The sequence below is a fragment of the Aythya ferina genome (assembly GCF_964211825.1).
Source record: "Aythya ferina genome assembly, chromosome: 1".
NCBI classification, from domain to species: Eukaryota; Metazoa; Chordata; class Aves; order Anseriformes; family Anatidae; genus Aythya; species Aythya ferina.
Window position 1 is genome coordinate 164655982 of NC_140296.1, and position 14603 is coordinate 164670584.

Genomic DNA, 14603 nt, shown 5'->3' on the forward strand with positions numbered 1-14603 from the left:
TCATTTTTCCTTACTGAAAATGTTTAAAAGGGAGAGTTAAGGACCGGAGATAGTAGGCCAAAAGTGTATACCAGAAAAGACAACACAGGGAAAGTTATATATGTTGGCAGTGTTGGCTTTATGCCCTTTATATGAGTGTACAATTTTGTTGTAAAGGATTATGTTACCATTTTCCATGTCTGACCTACCAGACTGCCAGCACTTTTGCCTATTCACAGCTGTGGTTGATGAAAACTTGTACCTCTGTATTTCACCAGAAAGGTGACAGAACAAAGAAGCCAGGGGTGGAGGGTAAGATACCGCTCTGACCAATTCAGATCATTTGAATTTGGATCAGTTGCAGGGAGACCCTGGTTTCTGGATAACACCAAACTCAATTGTCTCAGTTTTGTGAAATGGTGTGCTAGAGAAGTGAAGGGAAAAGCATTGGAAGATGAACAGTTAAGACTGAAAAGTGTCTTGAGAAATATAGATTGATGTTTTCTGTAAACTTAAGCATGAAACATGTTTAGCAGACATTCAACTATGTGATTGCATGAATTCAGCATTAACATTGTCTTATGAGGGAAAGGGACTGTCCTGTCTCAGTTAATATAAAGTCCTTGTTTTGTTTCTATAATTAATTTCATTTTGTTTTCATGAACATTTTAGGTGTATCAATACATGCATGAAACCATAACTGTTAATGGCTGCCCCGAGTTCCGAGCCAGGGCCACTGCAAAGGTAGGATACGTGCAACTGTTGAAGTACGTGGTACCAAAGTGACCTAGTAATTGACTGTGCGCGTGTGTGTTTCAGGTATTCGTGTGTACACTGTAAGAAAATTTAGACATCAGTGGCAGCCCAGAGTCTAGAACCAGTGCTACTTCCCAGGTAACAATCATAATGGAAAATTTAAACCTTTATGCTGCTTCTGTAGCTTAAGAAAAGAGAATGATTTTATGGAATTTGATGTTTTTTGAAAAGCCGCTTTGCAAAAGCAAATCTACTGGTTCGTTCTATAGAAGTCTGCCTGCAACAACCTATATTTTAATGGACTATTTTCCCATACAGCTCATCCAGTGAGAACACAATGATTTAGGAGGTAGCAAGTATGCAGTCAAAATTCCACTTCAACTAACAGGAACTATAGGTGCTGAGAAAGTAGTGAGGATGAATGTTGACAGAAATGACCAGATCAAGAGACTCCACAGCCAAAAGCAAGCCCACTTCTTCTAATGCATTGCCTGTTTTAATAAAGTATTTTGTCTCTCTATCCATATGAATCTGCCTTTCTCATATCCTTAGACCATGACAGCTACCTTATTGCAACTATTAAAATGATAATCTTCTAAGGAAATTCACACAACTATGGAGGAATACGTTCTGTGTGCTGGCATGTAGTGTGCTCTGTATTTTCATAACATGCACAAAGATAGATGCTTTCAAACAGGGACGTCCACCCACCATGGCTTTCTTTTTCCCATTATCATGTTGTGCTCAAGACTATCTTCTGGATGGTAAAGCAGGTACTATGCAAAACAGTTAAACCTGCAAAAGCCATAAATCCGTATTAGAAATATTTCATGTTGGTCCCAATCATGTGAATTTAGTGACAAAACTGCCAGAAATCTTAATGGAACTAAGATCTTACCGTTATGTATTTGCATTAGGGATTTTCATTTAAAGCTGTATCGGAAGATGAAGATTGGGAGTATGTTATAAAAAGATTTCTACAGTATTTCATAGAAGCAAGCCCAATAGGAGCCAGCAAATAACCTATTACACACAAAATTGCAGTATGTTTTCCTTACTAAGTAGAACATTCCTTTCTGAAGGCTGTACTGATTTTAACCTTGTTCTGAGAGAAGCTTAATGGACAATGTAAATTTTTAGATCTATGCTACTATACAGAGAAATGTGTATAGGAGATCCTGATTTGTCTACACTGCAGGTAAACATAGAAATTATTACTATGTTGTATAGTAAATGGGGAAATATCCAATTAGTGTTTGCCATTCTCATTTCTTATTCATATAGAACAGCAGGGTTACAGAGCAATGTTTCAATATCGCAATTTCCTGGTTATTTCTGGGCTGTCTGCATTGCATTCTCCTAGTGCCTTCATGTCTGACATAAAATGTGTGCATGATGACAAGGTCTGCATGTGCAAAAACATGTAACTGAGAATGATCCATTATGTCACATCATCCACTAGCTTCTATTAAGCATAAGCATTATTAGGATGCTCAGAAAGTATTAGTGTAATGCAGACTTGTACTAGCAGGTTGGGCTACAAACAGACGTTGAAAAGGATAAAAGAATTTCCTGATGTTTATTTAATGATTTACTGAGATCTATAATTAAAGTAGGAAAACACAGTGAAAAATGAAATACAATGTGTCATAATTTTCTGAGTGCAAGCTTTACAGTTGTATGTTTTTTTTTTTCCATAATAACAATCTGTTTTTAAAATTGATTTATAAATCTATTGTCTTAAGGTGTAATTTTTCAATAAAAGTTTTGATCTGATTATATTATAAAAAATCATATTCCTGTTCCAGGAGTTATTTAGTTAATGAGATTTCATGAAGATTAAAATTAAACTTTAAAAAAATAATACTCTTTTAGGAATTTTTCTGTTCTCACAGAATAAAGTAACCAATTACGCACCTCCAAAAGCAGAGCAGAGAGTAAAGAATTCAGTTCATCCACTTGATATTTCAACTAGGAACACAGTACAGATCACATCATCTTATCCAACAGTAACACTTTTTCCATGTGAAAAGGCAAAGAAGCAGCTCACTAGTGATCATAAATGCTCACCACCGCGCAGTCAGGCTTCCTGGTGTCTCCTTCTGGCTCTGCTGCTAACTTTCTGCGTTATCTTTGATAAGTCACTTAAATTCTCTGTTCCTCTGCTTATTCCTTTATTTCAAAAGCATTGGCATGGAACTTAATTTTTGCAAAGTGCTTTCAGACAATCAGAAAAAAGGCAGAATAAGATACTTGAATGTTTTCACTGGACTTAATTCTTCCTGCAAAATGATCAACAGAGTGTATAAGTGTTCTCTCTGCATAGCCAAATGGCTCTTTTTTTCTTCCAGGCAACAGTTGCTGCTTTTGCTGCAAGTGAAGGCCATTCACACCCGCGAGTGGTGGAGCTGCCAAAGACTGATGAAGGCCTGGGCTTTAATGTGATGGGAGGAAAGGAACAAAATTCACCTATTTATATTTCTCGCATCATTCCTGGAGGAGTGGCAGAAAGGCATGGAGGGCTCAAACGAGGAGACCAGCTGCTTTCAGTTAATGGAGTGGTATGTTGAAGTTTGATAGACATTTCATTTTCATCTGGATTTTAATTTTTCGCAATTGTTCTGATACCATGATAGAAAACGCAATACATGAAATAAAAAGAAATAGCTCTGTGAGAGACCTTCAGTGTGCATTTGTGGTGCAGTGAGGCACAGCTACATGAACAACTTTGTGCCACTACAATTTCTGTTGGAGTGGAGGTTGCTTGAAGAACTTTATTTTAAATTCACACCACATGCTGAATTTACAGGGAAGCTATGTCTTTCTAATTGTTAATTCTGCAAATTTCTTCTGTGGTAAGAGCATTAAAACTGGCTTTGTCATTTTTGCACTCCATATCCTCTGAGGCACACAGATCTTTCTAAGTACAATGATGCCTCAGTGGCAGTAGTCTTGTGACCTTCAGAGAATTTGAAAACATAAAATAAAAGAAATTTGATATGCACATTTGCTGCTGATTTCCTGTGGAAAGTACATTCTGGATTTCTTTCAATGACATTCATCCATCTATAAAACCTTTATAAGAGAATGAGCTGTACAGATGAACACATACAGGGAGCCTGTATGGTCAGTAAAAAGGTAAATTTTTACATAGTCATTCTGCACTTAAGTCAGTACTGCAAGAGGGAGTGTTTTGCTGTAGTTTCACTACAATGAAATGAATGTCAGTATGGAGGTAAAAATAAAAAGGCTGCTGGAACAGAGGAAAAGCAAGTACCACATATATAATGTGGGTCAAATTTTACCTTTTACTTTGCCTTTTATTCCCTTTTACAAGGGAATGTAAACTACTAAAAATGTAAGCATGTTCATTCATATAACCCCACAATTCTCTTAATGAAAACATAATAGTTTTTCATGCAAAACCTACATCTAAACCTCGTATTTAAATACACCAAGGGGAGTTATGAGCAATTTCCAAATCCAGTCATAAATATAAGACTTTCCAACTTAAATTTTCTGCTTCTTGAAAGCTTGTAAAGAATGAAGAAAATGCTGTATTTTATATGCTTTCATGTTATCATCTGTTTCTTTCAAACAATAGGTATTCCCCTTATCTTGAAACAGTATCAGAGCAACACTTCAGACAGACTTTCTACCATTTCATTATCAACAATCTTATTCTCAAAAAAGAAACAATAATTCTGCAAGCTTGCTAGCCCCAGTACGCAATGAGAAGGAGAAGACAGAAAACTAACAAAGACAAGTCACTACAAAGATTATTTAGTCTCAGGGAAAAAGAAATCAAGTGAACATTTAATAAGTAAATTGCCTGAACTTCACTTTCTGGAAGTAGATCAAATAATTTCGTGATTGTTCAGCTTTCTGTAGGTGACTAAAGATGCAGGTGAAAAGAGTTTATATACTCTAACTGATATATGATTCTCAAAAAGCCCTTTTACTTTCAACAACATGTAGGCAGATACTGGGCAGGAAAGTGGTGAACCTTCCAACATCTAGATATATTGACTTTGACTCTGTTGTCACCTCTATTCCATGATAAGCTTCAAAAAAATTCACAAATGTGCTCTACAATACGGATTAAGCTAATATAGTGGAAAACACCATAAAATTTCTTGTTGCATGTAGGCATGCAAGAAAGTCAATTCTGAGTTACAACAGAGCTATTTTTGTGTTTGGAGTCTAAACAACAGAATTTGAAGTTTGAATTACAATTGCATACTTGAAATAATGCCTACGAGCAACTGTTCATAAACCAATCTTAGGCTTATTTAAGCCCATACAAGATAAAAGACAAAAATTATAGAAGTAACAATTTGTTTGCAGACAGCTTGAGACAGGAGGAAAAAGGTCTAAATTTAACATTGTTCAGTGGGACTAGTTCACTCTGTGCTTCTCTCAATTTAACTGGAGAAAAGCAAATAATATACAGTATGTACAATACAACAGACGGCTCAGCAGTGGAACATGGAATGAAAATGAAATATATGTAACTTGTTTACACTCAGAAGTTGGTGCTTATCCAACTTTATAATTATCAACGTAAAATTAGAGCTGTGTGTTCAGAATCCAGATTTGATATCCCAGCATGACTGGGACGACTGTTCCTTGAGCCGTTTCACCGGATATTAAAAAAAATGATTTCTCATTACACTGGGGATTTTGTTGCATACTTTTGTCCCACACCCCCTAAAAGTAAAGGAAATTGAAAGCAGTAAGCCCTGCAGATGGCTCAGCAAAGGCTCTTGCTGGTGACTGTTCATACCTGGCAAAGATTCTATGTTTATCAAATACCTGGTGAGAGTCAGATATAGACAGGGACGCAAAATAGATTTGTAATGGCAAATTTCTCACCCAAGCATTTTCTTGCAGTTACCTAATAGAAAATTCTTCTCTGTTTCTCAACTTTTGGATAACAACCAGATTTCTCTTTTTTGTCTGCAAAGGAATGGGTTTTTGTTTTGTTTATGTGTATGACAGATATGCGTGCCTGGATACTTTAAAGATTGGTGTTTTCCTGCACCATGTCTGCAGTTCTTTTAGCTCTTCCTGTCTCTGAAGCCTTTTGTCATTCCTTTTGATGCAATCTGCCAATGCAGTAAGGGAAAAGAAATACATGAATAACATGAACGTAAATAAATATATATATAACCAAAAATTATGTATTAAAATATATATTCTGAAACAAATGTATTAAATCCCATGTTTGGTGGGCAGGTCTAGAGTAACACGAGAGTCATATCCTTGCCATGTCCCCAGCCACTGTAATCCAGGCAGCAAAATCCCTTGTGCAGCTGTGACTGAACCCAGCAGGAGTCCTTTGTCAGCAGAGTTTGCAGAGGTGGGAAAAGTCAAGAAGCAAAACAACTTCCTTTGCTGGTATAAGCTCTTTTCCCTACTCCAAGGCACTCTTTTAGTTGTGCAGCTACAGCTACGCACGCAAAGCATTTCAGAGGCCTTGAAAATATGAGTAGAAGCAATGGTGAAGATGCTAATAGCAAGTACAGCAACGATATTTAAAAGCAGCTGAAAAATGGCTGTTAAGATCTGAGCTGGGTAAGTTTGGTAAGTAGGATTCATATTTAGCAACACAATCTTTTACTTTGGCTTTGTTAGTTTCCCCATTTTTGTTATGGTTCAGAGCTTTAGGCTCAATTCTTTATCATTACTGTTCAAATCAATGGGAGTTTTCCATTGACCTGAATAGCAACAAAATCAAATCCTTCATTTCTAATTAAAAAGTACTGCCTGTAAACTGGAAGAACAAGGCTGGAGGCGAATGGAAAATAAAACAGGCAATCAGGAATTAAATTAAATACAGATTACTAATTTGGATGAAGTGTTAAAGTACACCATCTTGTAATTCCTTTAAAGAGCAGACACAATCACAGTTGCTTATTGATGTCAGTTAAAACCATCCAAATCTTTGAAAGCCAATGAATATTTTAGCTTCTCTGCCTAGCTTGGAGAACTTATTTTTTTGTCATAGCCTGTTGTAAGTCCATATTGTTTCACAACAAAACTGATCACATTGAATAGTGTCTTTTCCTTTGAATGTCCATGCCACATCATACTGGCTGTGATTTACAAGAGAAAAATGAAATGCAGAATAATGCAGTTTTATACAGTTCTTTTAATGGTGAGAAGTGGGTTTACAAAAGCCAGTATTACCATGTCACAAAGCAATGAGTTGTGCACCTATAACTTCCTATTTCTGCTCTTTTTGGAGCATCAGATACACTCACTGTTTCTTATGCAGCAACAATTTATTCTTCAAATATTTTTGACAAAATTGTTTTTTCACCAAATTAGTTATGGGTGGCAATGTTTGTTGAGCAGATTTATCCCAATCACATTTTGTAACACATCGGGTTATCACAAATAATGAATTCTCTTGAAGATCTTTTAATAGGAGACCTACTGGAGGAATTTTGTGAGCATACAGTTGAAAGACATAAAGCCATTTATTTCCCTCAGTGATCAATGGATATTTATTTCAGGGTTTCCTCTGTTTCTGATAGTCATTTCGGCACTTAAAATAACATTCATTATCATAGAATCACAGATTATCTGAAATTCAGAGGGACCTTTGGAGATCATCTAGTACAACCTCCCTTTTCAAGAAGGGTCCCCTAGAGCACTTTGCCTAAGACTATTTCTCTAAGTTGAGTTGTTCTTAAAGCATCTTACATTTCTGTAGAAACGTGGTTCCAGTGAGTTGACCAACATATGAAATAATTATTTGGATGAGTATGTTGAAGGACATTTAACAAGGGCCAGGAAGATAAACAGCAAAGTGATAAGCTTGAATGGTGTTGTTTATATTATTTATGTAGAAGTGCATTGTGTCTGTTTTTTGAAACTTTTAAATCATTATTGCTAGCTCATAATGTCCCACAGCAGAAGTAATTTTTATTCATTCTGTTCTTGCACAATGTTACTCAGTCAAATAGGTGAGATGAAAATAGAATTTTCTTCTAACATCTGACAGTTGCTATAACAATGCTAAGTTATTCTTTTAGCATGAATTGAGCATCAAATATTTTGAACGCTGCTGCTTCTCTTTGGAGGCTTATGGGTATAGTTTCACTTTAAATAGCATGGTATACATAGAAGTTTTAAAACAGCATGCAGTAAAACTTTGATTTCTTATTTTATGTGGGAAGAAATTGGCTTATTTTTTAAATGGTCTAAAATCCATTTGAAGATCTCTGTTGTGCAGGCTTTTTTCTGTGCAGAGATACTTTTGTTTGTTGGAATACATCCTACGACATGTGGGCAATCACAGACCACTAGAAAATGTCACCCTTGCTCCTAAGGTGTGGAACAATCAGCATGCCTGAAAAGCACTCCAGTCAATCCATTTAATGGTAGAAATTATATATTCTTTTCACAGCCAAATCACCTCCCCCTTTTGGAAATGTACTGTTTCAAACAATGCTGGCACAGAAATCAGAGCTTGTGCCCCTTTGGGTGTAGGTTTGACTTCACAGCAGATACCATGTTGCTACAAAACATGTTCCAGCAAGGGAGGGAAAATATATATGTTCCTTAAGCAAGGACTTGAAATGTTTCAGTTGTTAGTGTTTGATTGCATACAACTAACTAGATAAAGACTGGTTTATTTCCAACAGAACCAGTGTTATATCTATGTTGAATGTGTGAGCAGTCCCATTAACTTCCTAGCACACGGGACGTCCCTAGGAGCGGTGGCTGTGCTCCTTTTCCTGCAGCTATGTGACTGCCAAATCACCACGTGCAATTCACAGCAGGATCTAGGCAGGACCAGGATGTGAGAAAGACATCCTAATTTCAGACTTGCAATTTCTTCATTTCTTACCAACATGTAAATAAGATTCCATGTTCGCTCTATTACATTTTATTTTTCTACCTTGCAAATAAATTGGTTGGGTTTTTACTGCAGGGGTTGTTGGTTTGGTTTGGTTTGGTTTTTGACATTGTTTGCATAAAACATGCAGAGTATTTACCCTCCTTTTCACATAGATCATAGGTTAGGTTTGTAAAGCAACCTAAAACAGATTTGGGTTATTTAATGTTTGAAAATGAATACATTTCACAATAGCGCAGAAATCTTACTTAATTCCACACTTTGCCTTAATGGCTCCTTGAAAACTGTATTGTCTGTAAATTTTCTAAAACACTGGCAGTCTTTCCATGGCACCATGTATAAAATAAAGGGCAGAGCTATAGATCAAAGCAGCATTTTCGCTGTTAAATCTGTGCTCCTTGCCTCCAGAGCGTGGAAGGGGAGCACCACGAGAAGGCAGTGGAGCTGCTGAAGGCGGCTAAGGACAGCGTCAAGCTGGTGGTGCGCTACACTCCCAAGGTGCTGGAGGAGATGGAGGCTCGTTTCGAAAAACTGAGAACAGCGCGGCGCCGGCAACAGCAGCAATTGCTCATTCAGCAGCAGCAACAGCAGCAAACTACACAGCAAAATCACATGTCGTAGGTGAGAGTATTCATTGTCTTCCTTAAGGCCCCCTGGCAGGGCAGGGCCTCACACCAGGGCCTGTCCCACGACCAGCCAGGGGCACCAGGGTAGCCCCAGCCTGGGCACCGGGCAGCTCTCTGGGGACAGGAACAGGCCAAGGCCAGGCAGGGCCATGGCCCATGGGTGGACCCAGATGAGCAGAGCCCATGGCCTGGCAAGGCAGGGGCTGGCAGCCCTGGGGGTGACGAGGGGTCCTGGGCATGGGGCGGGTGGGGGAGCCATGGGGGTGGACTGGGGCAGGGCTGGTTGTGCCTTTGGGGCCCTGCAAGCACTTAGCACAGTGACAATGAGAAGAGGGTGATCTTTGGTACATTTCCACGTGGTCTGTCCCATTAGAAATGTATTTTGAAAACAACAAATTCTGGAGCCAATTTCCTATTAATAACCCATAGATCAATACCCACTATGCAGCATGGGCTTCTGTGCAAGGAAGACTGCATACAAAATCTGTGTTTCTGGGGAACATTTGTGACAAGTAAGAAAATGCTACCAGATTTAGACATAGTTTAACATATTTTCAATTGTTCCTTTACTACTGGGCAACAGAGCACCAGTATTTTCTGCTGATATGTGAAGAAAAGTCTTTCTAATCCTTATCCTGCTGCAGGAACCCCAAACTTGAGTCCATGGTTCCTCTGCAGGGAACCTACAAGTGTTTACTTCTGTACAGTTTGGTGAGAAGTATTTATTCATGACTGACGTTCAGTATTACAGTAGCTTCCAAAAGGCTTGCACGTTTTCCAGGGTAGTCAAAACAGGTAGCTTGTGAGGTTCAGACACATCAAAACCCAGATTCTCCATAGATGCATGGTTTCTGAAATCAGTGAGAGCTTGTGTCATGAACACATTTACAGATCTGCTCAGTTTTCCCAAATGAAATCAAATAGGAAGCACGTGGTAAAGCAAGGACTTAAATCCTAATCTTCCACATCTTATACCAGCTGTTCCCTAAACAGGACATTTGTATCAGTTGTGTCAGCAGTAGTCTACAGGTAACTCATAAAATCCCTAAACTGCTTGTTAATGAAAAGCTCAACATGTGTTCTTGCTAATATGTGCTTGCAGCCCAGAAAGCCAGTTGTATCCTGGGTTGCATCAAAAGAATTGCGGCCAGCAGGTCAAGGGAAGTGATTCTCTCCATCTGCTCTGCTCTCATGAAATGTCACCTGGAGTACTACATTCAGCTCTGGGGCTCCCAGCACAAGAAGGACATGGACATACTAGAAAGACTCTAGAGGAGGGCCACAAGAATGATCAAAGGGCTGGAGCACCTCACCTGTGAAGACAGGCTGAGGGAGCTGGGATTGTTTGGCGTGAAGAAAAGAAGGCTCCAGAGAGACCTTATAGCGGCCTTCCAGTACCTAAAGGAGGCCTACGGGAAAGCTGGGGAGGGATTCTGTCAGGGAGTGTAGTGATAGGACAGGGAGTAATGTCTTTAAACTAAAGAAAGGTAGATTTAATTAGATATTAGGAAGAAATTCTTTATTCTGAAGGTGATAAGGCGTGGGAGCAGGTTGCCTAGAGAAGTTGTGGATACCCCATCCTGAGAAGTATTCAAGGCCAGATTGGATACAGGTTTGAGTAACCTGGTCTAGTGGAAAGTGTCCATGGCAAGGGGGTTAAAATTGAATGATATTTAAGGTACCTTCCAACCCAAACCATTCTATGATTAAATGATGAGAAACTGAAGCTCCAAGTGATGGTGGTGGTGTTACTCATGGTGACGCTGACCTCTGCTGATATTTAGGGGGGAAAACAAACAACCATGTAGACAGGCTGTTCTGTGACTGTTAGAATTCGTTTTGTTGATGCAAACAGACGCTGAAGTGTCTATGAAGATTCTGAGTGGGATCTCAATACTACTTCAGGGCCCTAACTCAGGAAGGAGCTATAAATAGTAGCGTTTAGTGATGTAAATTTTGGGTTTCTGTATAAAATAGGCCCATTGCAGGAGCCAAAACTGCACAGTCTCACATAAAGTGTGAGATTTCCAATTACTTAAATATTTTTTTAGCAAGTAAGATATTTTTACTGATTTTACTTTTTTTTTTTTTTTTTTTTTAACTGAAAGGGAAGGAAGGCAGGCAGAAACAGCCAGCAATTTAATTCCTCAATTCCTTGTGCTTGCTCTGAGAAATGTGTTTCTTTAATTCTAGGTTATTCTCAAGAAAAAAAAAGCCTCGATCAAGAGTGCAGTAATCAAGCAACCAGAGCTGTACTTCAGTATTCCAGCAAAAGGGAACAACTACAGGAACACAAAACAGAATTCATCTGGAGAATGTACAGTTCAAGAATAATGTAGTTAAGACAGCCATATAGAGGGTACTTTCATTATAAGGCTTTTCAGAACATGGCAGTCACAGGTACATACTACTTCTGTGACTCTATGCCTAATGAGAACAGCATGGTAAGTAAACAATATGAGACAGAGAAGTCCAGGGCTTCCAAATAATTCTGTTTATTCTAATCTTGCACTCCTTACTCTTACAAATTGGCCAGTTGGCTTTCTCTAGTCAGTGAAAGTTTTGGTTAAGGAGATCAAGATTGGCTGCTTTGGGGGACAAAATCTTTCTTTACAGTTATCTCCAGAAATAAACTACATCATTTCAGAATTTTGCCACAGACATCAAACTCACACGTTGCGCTTCATAGCCACTTTGTAATTTATATTGTAGAGCAGTTTTAACCTAACTTCCTGTTTATAATTTTCAATTTTCCCTCTGAAAATAGCAATTTACTATATTTATAAAGTATTCCATTTGTAGAAGCAATTAGCTTTTTACTCTTGGTGTTTCCATATATTTTATTATGCATCAACAGAGTGAGAAAGTTTTAGGTCAATTTTAATTTTATTAGTAGTAAAGTTAGGGAATCCTAGAACTGTATTTTTAAATGTAGGCATTGCTTGTATCTATTATAGCTACTATTCAGAAATCTATAACTGGATATATTATATATTTATTCCATAAAATATATATTGTCTGAATGTACCTGTTAGAGAAGTAGGGTCTTTGCTTAGCATGTATTGCAAATGTAGTAAGCTAATGTTAGCAAAAGACCAAGCTTTGTTTGGCAGATATTCCTGTGATAGCATAATCTAAGCTTTTTTTGTATTATTTAATTTATTTTCCAGTCTAATGTTAATATATTTTAGAGAGGAGGAAGTGTAAGTTGTTTCTTTTAAAACCTTCACGTTATTGTTTAAATCAATTTGAAGTTAATGGTTCTGACTTTTTTTTTTTTAATCAAACCAAATTGGAATGCACAAACAAAACACATAATTAAGTTCTTAAGTTTACATGTCTGCTTTTCCAAAGAAAATAGTCAAAGCTGGAAGGCTTTAAATGTCATCTACTTTCAAGAAATTAAGAAAGTGGAATCCCCATATTCTAATAAATGATCATTTAAAGCATGCCTTCTGTGCTACATTAGGAAATGCAAGGGGAAGAAAAAGAGCTTAGGGCAGAGCCCTACAGCCCTTGCATATTGAAAACTCTAGCTGATGTTAGTGAAATTTTAGCAATGCAAGGAAAGTAGAAATAGTCTGAACAAGTGTTTTTGTTCTACACTTGGAAAAAAGTCAGCAACAGATTTTATTTTGAAGGATCTACTCTCAGAGGGAGGCAAAGCAAAGCAGGGGTAATGGGCAGTATCATATGTATGTTAAAAAACAGATGGAGGCTGGCCACCAGTCTTGACAGTGTTTTATTAGTGTAAGTAGCAATTGAAAAGAAATTACTGTATTTTTAAAGCCAGACATCATGAAGACATGCAGAAAAAGCTCATTTTATACAGAAAAGTAATTCTATCCAGTGGCTGTTGGTGACAATATGAATTAAGACAGTGGAGCTTGAGCACTGCCAGAATTAAAGATGAAATATATTGTATTGTGCTCTGCCCAGTGTCTTTTTATACTTAATAAAATTGTATGTACCTATTTTAAAGCTGTTTTCTCAAACAGACATTGCTGTTAATATTGGCGGTATATAACTTGTCATTATGACTACATAAAACTGTTCTGTATCTCATCAGTATGATTTGAGTTACACTGATATTTGTGCATTTTCAGAGACCAAATACTATTCAGATTTAGTCAGCCCACTGTACTGCATTTTTCCAGACTGCCTCTCCACCTCCTCCCCTCCTCTTCCTCAAAAAATTTAGGTTTGCTGGAGTGGAATGTGCTGATTAATAAATTTCAATAATAGAATGTCATTCATATAGAGAAGCATATCAAATTCATTTTCATATATTATTATTCAATAAATTATTTATGCACACTAATATTAACACTCCAGTCTTTGCCAGCATTTAAAAATAAGATGAAAGACAAATACAAGTAAAATATAACCGTTAACAAATGTGAAGTAGAAGCAGGGAGAAAAAACTCCTTAAGGGTTACTTTTCATGCCCCCTACTGATCAATAAAACATATAGCCACTTCATCACAGAGTAATCTGTGTCTCTTAAAACTATCGTTGCATTTTGTTATAAACAGTCTTACTGTTTGTGATTTCAATGCCTTTGGTCCTGATATGCAGTAAGGCATTTCCACATAGGCACTGCTGAATTAGGCCCTAAAAGTAGTGCAGGAAGGACAACATTTATTTACCACATGCAGGTCTGAAGGTACTTGTGCATCACATTTTAACTGACTGGTCTTCTGACATTTGCTGTTTCACTACATGGAGTTTACTGTTTCATGACACAGGCTGACATTCCTTCAGGCAACTTAGTGACTTTTATTGCTCACATTTACCCTTGGGGCTTCCCTGTGCTTCCCTGCACTGGCAGCAAATCAAACTAGGAGATCCAAGAAGTCTTTTCTGTCTCCGTACTACAGTAACCAAAGGGGTGTTGTGATTTTTACAAGCTGTTGCATTATGTTCACCTATGCCAAAGATTCAGATGTAAAAACTGATGATAATAGGCATTGAGGGTCAGTGTCATTTACTTACGGAAGTTGATGGATCTGCTGTTCTAGCCATAGTTTTTCTATTTGTGCCATTTGATCTGACTGGCAGTTTATTGGGGATTTAATGATTTTATATCCCTTGACAAAGTGAAAAGCTCACCAGGTTGCATTTTCCTCTTCTCCTTCTACAGTGAGAAATCATAGATGAAAGGTCAGTGAACGCACATGAGTGGAAGCAATGACATAAAAACCTGTCTGCAGTTCCTTGGTGAATAATACTGCAGACCTCTTAGTCCTATGTGTTGTACCTTTTGTACAGATCTGTCACAGCCAGTGTGACAAACCTGACCTTTGGGAACTCTTGCAGAAGGCACAAAAATATATGCCACATTTGCTGGATAAGAAACTGTTTATTCAGCT

The 14603-nt window shown here is 37.8% G+C and overlaps 1 protein-coding gene across 3 annotated transcripts in view; it reads left to right on the forward strand.

Moving 5' to 3' along the window:
* The window catches only part of LIN7A (lin-7 homolog A, crumbs cell polarity complex component), a 48681-nt gene extending 35379 nt beyond the window's left edge, over nt 1-13302 (forward strand). The window contains exons 3-6 of one of the 3 annotated variants that reach the window (XM_084523812.1): nt 652-723; nt 3087-3296; nt 9014-9222; nt 11425-13302. In XM_084523812.1, coding sequence (XP_084379938.1) covers nt 652-723; nt 3087-3296; nt 9014-9222; nt 11425-11467 — 534 coding nt within the window. In that variant the 3' untranslated portion in view covers nt 11468-13302. Of the gene's footprint in view, nt 1-651; nt 724-3086; nt 3297-9013; nt 9227-11424 lie in introns of all 3 variants that reach the window. The other 2 variants (XM_084523813.1, XM_084523814.1) reach the window with 2 other exon arrangements.
* Nucleotides 13303-14603: the final 1301 nt, after the last annotated feature.